The following is a 16,335-nucleotide window of genomic DNA, read 5'->3' as shown; positions in this document are numbered from 1 at the left end:
ACATTTGAAAAAAAATTATTGAAAGCATTCGCACATAGTTTTGGGTTATCAGAAACTTGCATCATATTATTGTTAATGTGTAGCTTTGAAATGTCACTTGTCTTTCTTTTTTTATCAATTATTTGATTTATTGTATTCCAAATTTTTTTACCACTGTTACCTGAATTTAACATCTTTTGTTTGTAGAATTCTTCTTTGGTCATTTTAATTAGTGCCGTTAGTTTATTTCTGTATTTTTTAAAGTGTAAAATAATCGAATTATTTAGTGGGAATTTTTTTGTAAGTTTAAATAATTTTTCTTTTTCTCTAATGGAAACCACTAGACCATGGGTAATCCATGGTTTAATTTTTTTGAATTTTTTTTTATATATTTTTTTGTGTATTTCACAGCTTGAATCTTTTATATGCTTTTGTAAGATGTCATGAAATTTTAAAGCACTATTATTTACATCTTCTGTGCAGAGTATAGATTCCCATGTTTCGTGAGACAGTTTTTCATGAAGTATTTGTTGGTTTATCGATATTTTAGGCATGTTAGATTTATTACTATTATTAATGTTTTGTTTTTCTATGTTAAGGTTAAGAATACATGTATGATGGTCCGTTATGTTGTTTCTCCATATTATTAATTGAAGATTATCAATGTAGTTGGAATTACACCATATGTGATCAATACATGATGGTATTTGATTATTAAATTCTCTAGTATATTTATTAATACAGGGTTTAAAATTTAAAGCGGTCATCATGTTAATATAATTGTCCTTTTCAATAGTGTGATTATTTTCAGCAATGTTAATATTAATATCGCCAATTAGAAAATTATTTGTACATTTATTATTTAAAATAATATTATTCAATTCTCCAATAAAAGTGGATATAACAGCAGAGTGTGTCCTGTATATTGATATTATTTGTATAGGTAGTTTATTATTAATGCTCAGTCTTATAATAATACAGTTTGCATTAGTCATATTCGTTTCAGTAAAGAGTACGTCTTTAAATATCGTCTTCGTGTATATAACAATACCACTATTTTTGTTAATATAATGTGAGCTCTGAAAGTAGTTGTAATTGGGGAGAGTTGGGATGGTTGAGTTGGTGTTTAAATGTGCTTCAGTCAGTATGATTATGTCAGGATATTTGTTTAATAAATTTAGGTTTACTAGAAAATGATCAAAATTTTTCTTTATGGATCGTATGTTTAGATGCATTACGGTAAATGAATCTGGAGTCGTTTGAAGTATTGTGTTACAGTCATTAGAGTTGTCACAAATTACATTTTTTACGTAAAATTTTTTTTCCAGATGTTGAATAATGTAGTCATCCATTTCTAGTTTTAGCAAAAGGATTAAATAATATATAAGCGTTTGATGCATTTTTGTTCAGTGAAGCGAAGGAATATATTTTAAAAATATTATGATATTGGTAATCGTATTGTATATAGTTTTTAAACGGTTGTGAAATGTTTTCTTTAAACACATTTAAAGTTTTGAAAAATTTAAACGATATTATAATTTGTAGTATACAATGAGAGTTTTTCGTAAATGGAAATAAATTGATGTGTAAATTATTGGGAATTAATATACAGAATTTTATATAAAGTACTGAAGGTATATTATAGTTTTTATAATACAATCTAACTAGTAAATTAGTTTTATGATATAGTCAGAATTCTATTTTTTCCAAAGCTATTTTAAGCATTCTTTGATAATATGGGCAAGCTTTATTATTTGCTAGGTGATTTGTTGGTATTTTTAGATTGAATCTTTCATTTTTTGTGGCACAATTTTTAGATTTTGGAGAAGTTTCCTTATTTTCACAGTCCTTGTAGGAGTGGTCTCCTGCACAGTGCATACACGAAATTTTATTTGTTACCTTTTGTAGGCATCTGCTTGATGTGTGCCCAAATTTAAGGCAAAAATAGCATTGTACGACAGGATTTGTGTCTTCCACGTATATTCGCTGATACCCCAGGTTGATTTTTCCTTCTTTTATTATTTCTTTTCTGACTTTGTTGTTGATTTCGACAATGTAGCTAACATTGTCATTAAATTTATTTTTTATTATTTTTTTAATTTCAAATAGGGTACTTCTGTTTAGACCTTGAGTTATTATTTTTATGCCTTCATTCTGGTTGATTATGTCCTCAACAAAGTCCTCTTTATTGTAGTCATTGGAAATTCCCTTGAAGATCATTGTAGGTTGTTTTTTCTTTATTTCTTCTGCATTTGCTTCCCTGACTTCGTTATTTATCATACTTGATAGTTTGTCTACATCTTTTTTTTCGGGACACTTTATGACGAGTCTGTTTGATGAAATCTGTTTTATAGCGTTGATACGAACACCTAATTTTCCCGGCTTGACCTTTTCTTGTATTTTTTTTTCAGAGTTTCACTTGTTTCGCCGCTGTTTTTTGGTGTTATCAGAATGCAGAATTCATTTATTTGCTCCGAGTTTTTTTTATATATTGTTGGCTTCAGCGTCATCTTACTGCTTATAGGTTCTGTTGGGATTTGTTTTTTTATTTCAGTATATTCAATTCCGAAGTGTCCTATAAGGAATAATAATTGTTGGGCTTTCCCGGAAATAAAATTTATTTGATCCTTGTTATATTTTTTCTTTTCATCTTGAACAACACTTATCAGTTCATCAATAACTGTTTTAGCTTCATTTAAGTATTTATGAGAGGTTGACATGATTTAGATTTAGTTGATATCTGAATTTATGTTCGGTAGTGCACCAGCTTCCCCTTTTCGTGACAGCGACCGCCTAAGTAACGTGCCCGTAAGCAGGTATATACTGTGTGTTATGTTTACACAATACACATTTATGCGCAAACTGAGACGTTAGAACTGTCGATGAATGTCACAATAATAATATGCAGGTATTTTTCACAATTTTGAACTGTTTGTTTTAACGGTTTATTTTAATTGAATGTTACAAAAAAACACTTGAGATTACGTCTGGCACTTTCTCCTAAAGATTTTTATAATTTTCACTTCACTTAGATATGTTTATCGCTTGGTAATTTGATTTTTTTTGTAACCGCTGAACACAAACATCCGCGTGGCTCAACGATTGACACTAATATCCTAATACTACTACTAATATATATAGATACATTTTCTAATGCGTTTAACAAGTTCACATATGTGTCTGTTCCATTTCATATGTTGGTCTACAATTACACCGAGGTATTTTATTTCAGTTGTTTGGTTAAGTATGGTACATGATTTATTACAAACATCTTTGTTACATTTTTTGTTGTGTATTATTATATGAATGTTGGGGTTAGTTTTGAATTTATTTATTGTGAATGGTATATAAACTGTTTTTTTTGCGTTAATTGTAAGTAGATTTGTATCGAACCAGTTTTTTAGGATTTGGATGTCATTATTTGCATTTTCATTTACAATTTTCAAGTCATTACCTTTAATTATGATAATTGTATCATCTGCGTAAGATATAACTGTTCCACTGAGGTTTTGTTTGAAAATATCGTTTACGTACATGATAAAAAGTAAAGGACCCAAAACAGTACCTTGTGGTATCCCAAAATCACTTGTGAGTGGTAGACTAGATGCGTGATTAATTTTTACAACTTGTGTTCTTTGGTGAAGATAACTTTTTAGCCAACTTAATGCTGTGTCATTAAAACCTACGATCTTTAATTTTTGTATTAGTTTGACATGGGATATGCTGTCGAAGGCTTTTTGGAGATCAACAAAAATACCAACACATTTTAATGATTTGTCTAAAGCGTCTTGTATGGTACTAGATAATTTAGCAATGGCGTCTTTTGTGCTTTTGTTTTCCATGAATCCAAACTGATTTTCGTGAATTATATTATTAATCTTTATGAACTGAGTTATTCTTTTTTTGGCAATTTTTTCAAATATTTTTGCAATGTTTGATAGTAAAGAAATAGGGCGGTAATTGGTTGGTTCTTCCGGATTGCCGGTTTTAAATATTGGTATAATTACAGATTGTTTGTACATGGATGGAAAAACTCCGCTTTGAAAACTTGTATTGATTATATGAGTTAATGGTTTTGATACTTGTGATTTTATACATTTCAGTGTTTGTATTGTGACCCCATCAAAACCAGGGGCAGAACCTCCTTTCATACCTGTAATAATTTGTTCAATTTCTTCTGGTGTTGTTGGTTGAAATAATTCAAGTTTATTCTCATTATTTACTGTAGTATTTGGGTCATTTGGGGTAAGGCCTTGTTGGATTTTTTTAGCGAGGTTTTTTCCTACATTAGCAAAAAAATTGTTAAATACATTTGCGGCTTCTAGAGGTTTATCTTTACAGCAGATTTTTGAATCATTATGATTTACATTGTTGATTTTTTTTTTTTTTAAATGTTTTTTATCGACAATTTCATTCTCTGGAACATCCTGTTCGATGATTCCTCTAGGTTGCCCTTGCCTGAGGGATGTATCTCGGTAGACTACGCTGATGATAAGTTGTTTTTGGTCTCTGGGGACAGTAGGTATGAAATTGAGCGTAAAGCTGCTGAAGGTTTGAAACAAATTTTAGAATGGGGATGGTTAAATAGGTTAAACTTCGCTCCCCATAAGACCGTAGGCTTGCTCATGAAGGGTTTCCTCAGTAGAAGAAGAAACCCCTCGATCAAAATGGGCAACTCTAGCATCAAGTTTGCGGAAGACACCGAGTACCTAGGCGTTACTTTGGACCGCTCATCATCTTTCCTGGCACACGTGAAAAATGTGTCCAGCAAGGCCCAGACTCTTTTTATGAAATTGAGGTGAATCTCAACTGCGGAGTGGGGATTACGTTCTCCGGCTCTGCGTGTTCTGTACAGAGGTGTATACATATCACAGGTGGCTTATGCCGCATCTGTTTGGGAGCACCGTCTGGATAACGTCCTGATCCACTCTGCACTTAAGAGGGGTCAGCGAGTTGCCTTGCTGGCACTTTCGGGTGCATACCGTACAGTGGCCTCGGACGCGTTGCCTGTTCTGGCGGGCATTTTGCCCATTGATTTAGAGATAAGAGAAATACAAACTAAAAAGAAGCTGACCAGAGGAAGACCAGCCAACCACCTAGGGGTTGAACTAACCCCCGGTGATGCTGTGTCTCTCCAAAGCCTTCTTCGAGCGATGCGAGAAAGGACACTGAGCGAATGGCAAATGCGTTGGGATAGTTCGAGAAAGGGAAGATGGACTCACTCCTTCTTCCCATCAGTTAAAGTCAGAATGGAAGGCGCACACATTAGGTTGAATCACCACACAACCCAGATTCTAACCGGACATGGTGAATTTAGAGGGAGGCTACATAGTCTTACCTTGTCCCCACACCCCACCTGTGCGTGTGGTGACTCCAACCAAACCGCCGAGCACATTATGTGGCAATGCGAGATACTGAAGGACGCTAGAGAGGAAATGGTTTGAATGTTTCAACGAGACCGATCTTGAACGTAGATCTCGTTTCGAATCAGAGTAATTTTGAATGCCTGAAGAAGTTTGTAAAGGTATGGGTTGAGAGGTGGCCTGTGTTGAGAGTCGATGTTATTTAGTGTAAATTCTTTTGATTTAGTTTAGCCGGATGTACTGCTCCTGATTCCCCCGGTTTTTGATTTTGTACATTCTCTCTCTCATATACTTTCATTCTTATTACGTATTTATTTATGTTACCTGTGAAATGCATATGTTTCATTATGATCTGTTCTACCTTATCTTAACCTACCTTATCTGAACTATTTTCATGTCATGTCTTGTCCTAGCCCTTTTCTTGGGCGTGGCATAAAGACTCCAGTCCCTGCATCTAGTTCGATGACTCATGACCCTTGGATTTGGCACGTGCTGATAATCGGCTTTCCCCCATATGGTGTGTTCCGGATCGTCGTGACGTTTGCAATGAACTACATCACCTTCCCCACTTCCCGTTGACGTGTGACGCTCTCCACTTACAGTTACCTTCTTCGGTTGTCTACAACCCAGTCTTACTTCTTTTAGGGTCTTCGAGCATAACCATACCTCAGCGTGTGGTGGGCGGTGGTGGAAACTCATCTGTGGGCTGATTGGCGACTGGTTGCGCCCCTATGGGACTGCCGAGGACCTGAAATACTTCAAATGCATCACTGTTTATATATATTTTGTTATGTGACTACTAACACCGCATGTGCACGTCTAACATTACTAATTCGAGCATCCTGCATAGTGCTCGCTAACACCTCATGCAGGGACATTTAAAGGTCTCGAGTCTTTTATTGATAATTCGAATTCTTTAATATAAAAAAATAGCTTCTTGCGAGAGTCCGAAGGGGTGACAATAAGTCACCTATACCGGGATGGGACAGTGGTGGGTGCCTTTAAAGTCCGCAGTGTGTAAAGGGGCGAACGTGGTGAGCCAGGCGGGTCGGCGGGAGAACCCCCATCAGTGGACGAGAGGGCTTGCTCCGTCGTAAGCGGTAAGTGGGGCAGTCGTGGCTGATCTTCCTGCTGATGGTACGGAGTCGCAGGATGAAGAAGCTGCACCGGATCTCGGCCACAGTTTTCTCCGTGTTCGGATGGTCCGCCTTTTCGTGGTAGTGGCGAATCAGCAGTCGGGCGTATGGATCGGTGCCATCCAAGATCACGGGGATCTTCGCCACGCTCATGCTTCCGGTAAACTCCCTCAGCCGTGAGCCCATCCGCAAAACGTTATCAGGTCCGAGGAAGGGGGCCAAACTGACGAGACGACTGGCGGCAGGTAGCGCCTGGCTGAGACGAATGGTGTGCAGGTCAGTGGAGAAGGCGTCTTCTTGGGACCTTCTCACCCATCTGCGCTCAGCCTCCGTTAGCTTGTCTGCTTGTAAAGAGCCATCAGGGGGACGGTTTGGGCCCGTCCGACAGCGCCTGATGAAGCGTAGCATCCACGCTGTAGCCCAAATCAGCCGGTGCCATGAAGAGAACCTCTCGACCAGCGGTAGGGCCTCTCCGGCTGTGGCGATGTGCCCGACGTAGTGTCGGGGCCGGGTCTCGAGGGTCTGCTCGTCTGGCTTCGTGAGGGTGCGCTCCTTTGGCCAGTCGCTCTCCGGTGTGGTGAGGGAGGCGGGGCCGTTGAACAATCTTCCTTGTAGAGACAGGTCGGGCAGCTCCAAGTCCCGGGTGCCGATGTCGGCCGGGTTCTGCTTGGTGGGAACCCACCTCCAATTGGCTATGGAGGTGAGTTCATCTATTTCGCCCAACCTGTTGGACACGAACGCAGAGTACGTGCGCGGGTCGGTGCGTAACCAGCACAGCACTGTGGTCGAGTCCGTCCAGAAGATGGTTGAAGCTATCCTCGCTTGGCTCTCCAACCGGATGGTTCTGGCCAATCTAGCCGCCATGAGTGCGGACTGCAGCTCAAGGCGGGGTATGGAAAGCGGCTTGAGAGGTGCCACCTTGCATTTGCTGGCAATGAAGGTGGCTTTTAGGGTGCCCTGCACATCCTCCACGAAGTAGGCGATGGCACAGCAAGCTTGCTCCGAGGCGTTGCAGAAGAGGTGCAGGGTCACGCTGCTTGACCTCTGTCAGAGCGACTGTCGTGGGATGGAGACGCTGTTTTCCTGGAGCAGGCTCATCCAGTCCCTCCAGCGTTCGGCGTGCTCCGAGGTTATGTAGTCGTCCCATCCAACGCTCGAACGTCACACGGCTTGCAGTAGGATCTTCGACCGTATGGTGAGGCAGGAGACGAAGCCCACCGGGTCGAAGATCTTCATCACGATGGAGAGGAGCTGCCGCTTTGTAGGCCGTGTGGCTTCCTCTAGACTGGCCGCTTCCAGGAAAGTGTAGATGAAGCGGTCGGTAGATGGGTACCACACCAGTCCCAGGACCCTCTCTGTCTCGCTGCTCCCGCTGCTGATAGCTACCGTGGAGGTGGCGCGGTCTTCAGGGAGTACATCGGCGATGGCGTCCAGGCTGTTTGAGGCCCAGTTTGTAAGGTGGAACCCTTCCTTTGCAAGGAGGGCCCTTACGTCTCGGACTAGGGCAGCAGCTTCGTCAGGGTTGTCCACTGCGTCCAGGTAATCGTCCATGTAGAACCGTGAACGAATGGCTGCTGCGGCGGCCGGGTACTGGTGCTCGTACTGACCGGCCACCCTGTCCCGCACGTACTGGGCACTGCTGGGCGAGCAGGTAGCCCCAAACATCATGGACGCCAGCTGGTAGGTGTCCGGCTGTTGCCGGTCTGGTGACCTCCACAGGTAGAGTTGCGAAGACTGGTCCTCTTTCCTGATTTGGATCCTCAGGAACATCTCCTGGATGTCGGCGGCGATGGCTATACCGCCTTCCCGGAACCGGAGGATGTTCCCCAGGAGAGAGGACAGCAGGTCGGGGCCAGTGAGCAGCTGGTCGTTTAGTGACGTCCCTCGGCATCGGCTGGCGGCGTCAAACACAACCCTTATCTTGCCTGGCTTGTTCGGGTTGGTGACGGCGAAGTGGGGAAGATACCACTTCCGCGGGGCAGGGAGCGACACCTCATTGGGGGAGAGGCGTCTGGCGTAGCCTTTGGCGACAAGCTGCGTCATTTTGTCGTTGTACGCCGCTGCCAGGGTTGCGTCCGCTGCGAGCTTCTTCTCGAGGGACTGGAGCCGCTTCAGCGCACACTGCCGGTTGTCGGGTAGTGTGGCGTCAGGGTGTCTCCACAGGAGGCCAGTTTCCCACCGCCCAGAAGGTAGGGGGCGACTGGTTTCTGCCATTAATGCCATAGCCTTTGTGTCCATGGCATTGACTCTCGCCGCAGACGTGACGCCGAGAGAGTCGACGGCAAAGTTGGATGTTACCAACTCCCTCACGCGGGCATCTGCAGCGGTCTCAGACTGGAGGTCCAGTGTGGTAGCTGGCCCGTCATTGCTCGAGCCTCCGTGGGCGATCCACCCCAAAGCGGTCCGTGACACTATTCGGGTAATGCTATTCTCACGGACCTCTCTTGACACGATAAGGTGGGCATTATCCTGCCCGATCAAGAGTTTTGGGGTGACGCGTCTTCCAGGAACGCGCTGCTCCGGCAGGCTCAGGTCAGCTACTGTGTGGGCGGTGATGGTGAAGGTGGGTTCCAGTCCAGCGCCCCGGATCGTCAGCTTCACGCGTTGGGAGCGGGCGTCGGAGGTACCCATCCCCTTCGCCCCGTGCAGCCGCAGACTGTGGACTGGGCCGCGTGCGCCGATCTGCGTTGCGGTGTCAGCGTCGATGAGGGTGATGGTGGATCCCTCATCCAGGAGAGCAAACGTTGACACTTCCCCGTCCGTGGGGCCCTGCAACACAACCGGCACTATTTTTTAACAGCACGCGGCTGTCCACTGTCTGGCGTCAAAGGTTCACCTCCGCGACCGTCTCCCGGTGGAGCAGCCGATGATGCGGGTAGCGGCACTCACCCACACCACACCACACTGTCTCCTTGGAGTCCCTGGAGTGGTGCGGCTCCAGGCACTTGCGGCACAAATTGTTCGTGCATTCTGTCTCCCACCGGAGGGAGAGCGATTTGGAGAGAAATTCGCGACACTCCCGCGTTTTGTGCGGCTCACCGCACTGAGCGCACGCACTTTTAACCTTGTTCTTTCTCACTAAAGGCGGTGGTGGGCGGTTGGCCTTCCCCTCTGGCGGTGTGGCCACAGCGTTGGCCAGCACATGCTCCCGGCGCCCTTTGCTGGATCGCAAGGAATCCACCATCCCGCTGACCGGGATCACGCCGGCGACGCCCCTCAGAAATGCTGCCAACTGGAGGATGGTGGACTGGGTTGTTTGCCCCAGCATCCGCAGCTCCAGCAGCCAGGCCATCCTCAATGTGCACGGCATCTTGGCAGTGATGGCAGTGATTGTGAGTGTTTACATATTAAAAAGGGAAAATATATTTAAAAGGCAGCTTTGCACAATATTCAATTTTGTGCAAATTTACATATTAAAGGGAGTTGGTATTTTTTTTATTTTTTTTATTAGGTACAATATTTTTTACAATTCAAGGTTTTCAGTAATGTAGGCCTCACTGGGTGGCTTGCCCGTGCTGAGGCCTTCATTTTATAATATAAAAAAAGGGAAGCTTTGCACAATATTTAAAAGGGAAGCTTTGCACAATATTCAATTTTGTGCAAACGGCAAGTTTTGTAAAGGAAACTGCGTCTGCATAATTTCAAATTTCATGCAAGTCTTCCATGTTTTGATAGGTATTTTAATTTATAAGAGGGTATTGGGGGGTCAAGCCTTTGTTTTTTGTCTATAATGATGACTGCTTAACCCCGTGGTTTTATTTATTAATCAGCAGATAAGATTTACAGTTTTACAAGTTTGATTTTGTTGCATAAATTCGAATATGCGCAGAGGTGAGTTTGTAAAGGAACAGCCTCTGCGTAAATTCAGATTTATGCAAATTAATTAAAGTCGGTGGAGGTACGTCCGGTACACATTTTATCGTACCACGATTCTTTGGTTGGTGTAGTTTGTCCTACTACAGCTAATTCTACGGGATCACGTGATAATGCGTCAGGCACTATATTATCTTTTCCTTTACGGTGTTCTATAATAAAATTGAATTGCTGTAACCTCACAGCCCATCTTGCTAATCTGCCTGTAGGAGATTTAATATTCACTAACCATTTTAGACTGTAATGATCTGTTATTATTTTAACCGGTACGACAGAACCTTCTATGTAAGCTATAAATTTCTCCAGAGCAAAAATCATTGCATTTAGCTCTTTCTCTGTAATTGAATGATTTCTCTCTTGAGCACTCAGAGACCTACTAATAAATGATATAGGGTGTTCTCTACCCGAATCGTCTACCTGCGTCAAGACCGCCCCTAGCCCGGTGTTGGATGGATATGATGAAAGGTTTTTCAAAGTTAGGACAAGCTAAAACAGGTGCGCTCACTTAAATATCTTTAAGTTTTTTAAAAGCTATAATTCTGCCTGACTGTTCCATTTAAATTTGTTTCCCGTAAATTCCTTTCTTGTTTTTTTTTTTTTTTTTTAATTTATTGAAACATATAAACAAGGTTACAATTTTTTAACAATATAAACACCAATATATCAATCACTCTCCTAATAAAGCAGCTGCTTGTGTTTAGGAGAGGACAACAAAAATATTTTACATTTGTTTAAATTAAACAAAAATTATTAGTAATAAAACAAAAAATAACACAAAAAATAACAATAAAAGTAATAAAAATATAGGTTAGTTAATAAATGATTCAAAGAATTTAAAAGGCAAAAACATATTTCTAAACAATAAGTAAAGTTATGAGGTGGTACAAGAGTATTTTAATTTAATTTTTTTTTAATATTTTTCGTAGTTTTCTTCCGATCGTATATCAAGGGGTATTTTATTAAATAATTTTACACCCTTGAATATATAGTGATGTTGTGCTGTTGTGGTTCGTGCTAGTGGCACGGTTAGTCCTCCAACAGATATTATTCTTTTGCTAATATTCCATTGTGGTAAATTATTTTTACTAAAGAAATCTTTATGTATTTGTAGAAGTGCAATTTTGTCATAAATTTTTGTAAGTGGGGGAACCGGGAAATCTTGAAAAACATTTATAGTTGGGTAGTAATATGGCTTTTTTAAGATGATTTTTATTAGTATTTTTTTAATAGTTTCCAGTGGGAGTAGGGATGATTTATATGCACCCCCCCAAGCCACGATTCCATATTGTAGGACAGAGTGCGCCAGTGCATAATAAATATCTTTTAGTATTTTTAATGATACAATATTTCTTAGTCTAAAAAATATATAGATTAGTTTTCTCATTCTGTCTACTGTGGAATTTATTTGACTTTTCCATTTAATGTTATTATCAATAATTATTCCAAGATATTTTATTTCTTTTTTACTACTAATGTTTATACAGTTTGAATTACAGGGTGCGAATTTAAGGAGGCAATTTCTTTCGTGAATTTTTATGTTTAGATTTACATTTGAGTTATTCCCTGTTAGGCTATAAGGTATAACATGGGTTTTTTCGACATTCAGTGTCAATAAATTTTCGTCAAACCATAGTTTAACGATATTTATTGCATTATTAGCTGATACTACGACCTCATTCTATGAATTTCCTTCAATAGTTATAACTGTATCATCTGCGTAAGATATGATGTTTCCAATGATTGGGAGTTGAAAAAGTTCGTTTACATATAATATAAATAGTAAAGGTCCCAAAACAGTTCCTTGTGGAATTCCAAAATCTATATTTTCTATTTCACTTAATTCGTTGTTTACTTTAACCTGTTGAGTTCTTTGATAGAGATAACTTTTTAACCATGTTTTAGCTTTGCCAGTAATTCCTATATTATTTAGTTTATTAATTAATTTTGAATGTGAGACACTATCAAAAGCTTTAACGGATGTCAATGAATATACTTAAGCATTTTTTGCCTCTATCTAATGTTTTGTAAATAAGCTTAGTTAATTCTGCAATTGCGTCTTGTGTGCTAAGTTTATCTCTGAAACCGTATTGACTAGGGTTAATACTTTTTTGGTTATCTGTATAATCAGTAATTTGTTTTTTTATTACTTTGTATTATGTGTGTATTTTTGCAAAGTCGGATAATAAGGATATTGGGCGGTAATTGTTTACTTCTTTTGAATCTCCGGATTTATATACTGGGATTATAATGGCTTTTTTGTAGTTAGACGGGAATATTCCGTATTTAGTACTTACATTAATTATATGCGTAATCGGTTTGGTTAGAAAATTGCAGTATTTTTTCAAGATTTCTGTAGTTATACCGTCGTATCCTGGCGCACTACCATTTTTAAGTGATTGTATTATGTTTTCAATATTTTTTTCTGAAGTCGGTTTAAAAATTGAAAGATTGCTATTTGTTATTTTATCTTCATGTATGTCATCAGGTTGATAATTTTGGTCAATTTTATATGCAAGTTTTAGTTTTGACCGACGGTAGCGAAAAATTTGTTGAAAATATTTGCGCACATTTTTGGTTCACGGATAGCATTTATTTTAGTTCCATTATTGTTTATGACATTTATTGTAGACTTATTTTTATTCATTATTTCATTTATAGTGTTCCATGTTTTTTTAGGGTTTTCTTTTGTGAGGATTATTTTCTCCCTGTAATATTTTTCTTTTGTGTCTTTGATAATTTTAATGAGTTTGTTCCGGAATATTTTGTATTCGTTTTTTACTTGGCTATTCGTAGGGTTTTTTTTGTGTCTATGAAAAGTTTTTCTTTTTTCCGGATAGATATGAGTAATCCTTGCGTAATCCATGGTTTGATTTGCCTTAATTTAGAACTTGGTTGATTATTTATAAAGGTTGTACAGTCTGCGATATGAGCATTTAAAGTTTCTTCAAAGAAGTTTGCGCACATGTCTGGGTTTTGGCAATTTAGTATTGAGGACCAAGATTCGTTACTTAATTTATTGTTTAATTTTACATTGTTCAATTTGGAAATTATGTTAATATTTTTTCTAGAGTCATTTAATCCTAAGTTTTTATTGAAATCATAAATAAAAATATTTGTATGGTGATCTGTTGTATCATTTTTCCATATAATAGATTTAATTTTTTCTGTGTGTTTAATATTGCTCCATATGTGGTCAGCAGGGGCCTTAGCATGAGAATCGATCGAACTTAACGATATCGGATTGCTAAGCGTATCTACCGACCATTTTATAACGACTTCCCTAGCATGAGAATGCTATTGATAACTCTAACGACATCGATAAGGCAATAAATACAAATCGATATACGCTGGCAATACTGGGACGGAATTGTCTATGAATTGAATAGACGTCAAACGTCAGATTTCAAGCGTGACCATTTTAACCGCCGTGTTTGTTTTAATATTTTACGATGTCGCAAGCAATGGTAGCTGGGTAAGTTATTTATTTATCTTTTTATGTGAAAGAATTTCCATTATTATCAAAGAGATATACTTACATTCTATTGTGTCAAAATTTTGAAGTTATTTTTACTAATATTTCAATCATACGCAGTATTTTAAGATATTCAAAATGCTGATATTATGATTTCAGGAAGAGAGTAAGGTCGACGACCAGTCAAATGGATTTGTTAACCAGCTATATGGCTGACCATTCGGAGTTCGCGGCTGGAAGGTTTGTGGGACCTCAGGGTTCCCAAAAAAATAAGGAGATGTGGCGTAATTTGGCGGAACAACTGGCAGAATTGGGTCCTCCTAAGTCAGCCGAGCAGTGGAAAACAGTGAGTATTTGTACCTACCTATACAAACTGGTTGCAGCAAACTTTGCTGACCTTCTAATATAATCTATCATCGAGACACTTGATATACGACCGTAAATCACTTTTAACCTGACATTATTTTTACATTTTACAGACATGGCGTGACTTAAAATGCAAATCGCGCGCCCAAAACGCCGATGCCAAGCGAGCTGCCCTCACGACTGGAAACACTGCCGAGATACCGGTGTTAACTGACCTGACACAGAAGGTCATCAACATCATCGGCAGAGCCAGTTCTGAGGGCAGCGGACTTCCAGAAAGCTGTATAGGAGATGGACCTGAACTCATAATGCAGGATGTTGAGGTCACTAATGTCTTAAAATGTTAATATAATATATTCTGTCAAAATTTAGTTGATCTTTCATTATCAATGAAAATTATTTGTGTGTTTTACAGTATTCCGATGAAGTTGGAGAAGGGCCCACAGATTTCCAGACGGCGCAGTTAGCTTCCCCTTCTCGCCCGAGCAAGAAGAGGAAGCTAACTGACAAGCCAGATGTGGGGGTTCGGATGGTGATGGCGCAGGAGGCTAGCAACAAATCATCCAAGGAGCTTGTGGGAGCTATTAATAATTTCTCCAATATTTTTAAGGTATTTCCTATTTCTCTTCGAATCACTCCCAAATACAGCGCTACACGTGTAAGTTGCCAGATTAAAATATAAAGAAATAGCGTCAATTCATGTTTAAATTCATTCAATTTATAAGTGTGAGTAAGTTCAACTTATAAGTGTGGCACTGTACTTTTAAATTAGAATTAAATCTTAGTAGAACAAAATAAAATGCCCAGCTTTGACTTATTTCATTTATTTATTGTACTATTCCCAATGTACTATTTTTCCATTTTGCGCGGTGGAGTTTTTATTGATCTGTTTGTTTAGATATTCTTTGTGTTAAAAAAAATTAATAAACATATAAAATCCAGCTTGGCGAGAAATTCAAAATGAATAAATTAATTTATAATCTTCCTTTTAGTATGTCGACTACCTATTGTTATTTAAATTAAATTAATGAGTTGTTATTTATCATTTCAGAGTTCAATGGATCGATTTGCTGACATTTTTGAGGTATTTCCTGTTCCTTTTTGTAATTATTTGTCAGGGCACCCCGAGACCGGGCAAGATACAGTGTCTACATAGACATGGTGCTTTTCTGGTCTCGTCTCACTGGCACTAATAACTCATTTACTATAGAAGGTAAATTAAGTTAGTAAATTAATGAATTATCATCTCTTGTTTCAGAGATACACGGCAGTGGAACGTGAAAGGGTTTGTTTACTCCAACGACAGTTGGCGAGGTATTTATTTGCTATACATCTATACAGGCTTTTAAAAACATTTAATGTACAAAACTGAACAAATTAAATTAAATATTGCATTATTTAATATGTCACTTGAGAGATTGCGAAGTATGTTCACAAGGGATGGAACACGATTATTAACAATTGTCCTTGGAGAGGCAAGCAGTCCAGCTAGGAGGTACGATGAAAGTAGAATGAATAAGATCTCTAATAAAACATTTCTAATTCTAGACGAACTCAACCATCGAAACAACGGTCAACATCATTTGCCAACTCGCCCAACTATACGTTGCAGTTGGAGTCAGAGGATGAATACGATTAGTACTATTGAAGTTCTTTTTGTGAAATATTGCATGCAGCGCTTTGCATATATGTATATTTGATTAGAAGCATTTCTTCAAACTCTTGCAATGTCTCTGTGAGGCGTGAATTGTTTTTACAATGTAGGTACATACAGTACAATGTTTTAAAGTACTATTGAAGTTCTTTTTGTGAAATATTGCATGCAGCGCTTTGCATATATGAATATGTACTTGATTAGTAGCAGTTCTTCAAACTCTCGCAACGTCTCTGTGAGGCGTGAATTGTTTTTACAATGTAGGTACATACAATACAATGTTTTAAAGTACTATTGAAGTTCTTTTTGTGAAATATTGCATGCAGCGCTTTGCATACATGTATATTTGATTAGTAGCATTTCTTCAAACTCTTGCAATGTTTCTGTGAGGCGTGAATTGTTTTTACAGTGTTGGTACATACAATACAGTGTTTTAAAGTACTATTGAAGTTCTTTTTGAGAAATATTGCATGCAGCGCTTTGCATATATGT

The 16,335-nt window shown here is 39.3% G+C and overlaps 2 protein-coding genes across 2 annotated transcripts; one reads left to right on the top strand and one right to left on the bottom strand.

Moving 5' to 3' along the window:
- Positions 1-6,343: 6,343 nt before the first annotated feature.
- LOC149415763 (uncharacterized) lies at positions 6,344-9,788 on the bottom strand. The gene is made up of 3 exons (XM_089641671.1): positions 9,315-9,788; positions 7,646-9,247; positions 6,344-7,522 (listed from the first exon to the last, which is right to left on the bottom strand). Exons 1-3 carry the CDS (start codon positions 9,786-9,788, stop codon positions 6,344-6,346), a joined length of 3,255 nt encoding a protein of 1,084 aa, XP_089497797.1.
- A 3,793-nt stretch (positions 9,789-13,581) lies between these two features.
- Positions 13,582-16,094, top strand: LOC149415762 (uncharacterized). Its single transcript, XM_089641789.1, has 7 exons — positions 13,582-13,823; positions 13,983-14,169; positions 14,303-14,512; positions 14,605-14,799; positions 15,241-15,273; positions 15,448-15,503; positions 15,738-16,094. The coding sequence occupies exons 1-7, from the start codon at positions 13,801-13,803 to the stop codon at positions 15,826-15,828; spliced, it is 795 nt and encodes a 264-aa protein (XP_089497915.1). The 5' UTR covers positions 13,582-13,800; the 3' UTR covers positions 15,829-16,094.
- Positions 16,095-16,335: the final 241 nt, after the last annotated feature.

This window comes from Hesperophylax consimilis, chromosome 17 (genome assembly GCF_061612785.1).
Source record: "Hesperophylax consimilis isolate HC1 chromosome 17, BYU_Hcon_1.0, whole genome shotgun sequence".
Lineage (NCBI taxonomy): Eukaryota > Metazoa > Arthropoda > Insecta > Trichoptera > Limnephilidae > Hesperophylax > Hesperophylax consimilis.
Note: the sequence above shows the minus strand (reverse complement) of the source record. Positions and strands in the feature narration are given on the sequence as shown.

Excerpts from the sequence above, each read along its gene's own strand:
- LOC149415762 (XM_089641789.1), top strand. The coding sequence starts at position 13,801 with ATGTCGCAAGCAATGGTAGCTGG. Across the intron at positions 13,824-13,982 it reads TCGCAAGCAATGGTAGCTGG|GAAGAGAGTAAGGTCGACGA; the intron begins GTAAGTTATTTA and ends TTATGATTTCAG. Across the intron at positions 14,513-14,604 it reads TCATAATGCAGGATGTTGAG|TATTCCGATGAAGTTGGAGA; the intron begins GTCACTAATGTC and ends TGTGTTTTACAG.
- LOC149415763 (XM_089641671.1), bottom strand. The coding sequence starts at position 9,788 with ATGCCGTGCACATTGAGGATGGCCTGGCTGCTGGAGCTGCGGATGCTG. Across the intron at positions 9,248-9,314 it reads ACCGGGAGACGGTCGCGGAG|GGCCCCACGGACGGGGAAGT; the intron begins GTGAACCTTTGA and ends GTTGTGTTGCAG. Across the intron at positions 7,523-7,645 it reads CGAAGATCCTACTGCAAGCC|AGGTCAAGCAGCGTGACCCT; the intron begins GTGTGACGTTCG and ends TCGCTCTGACAG.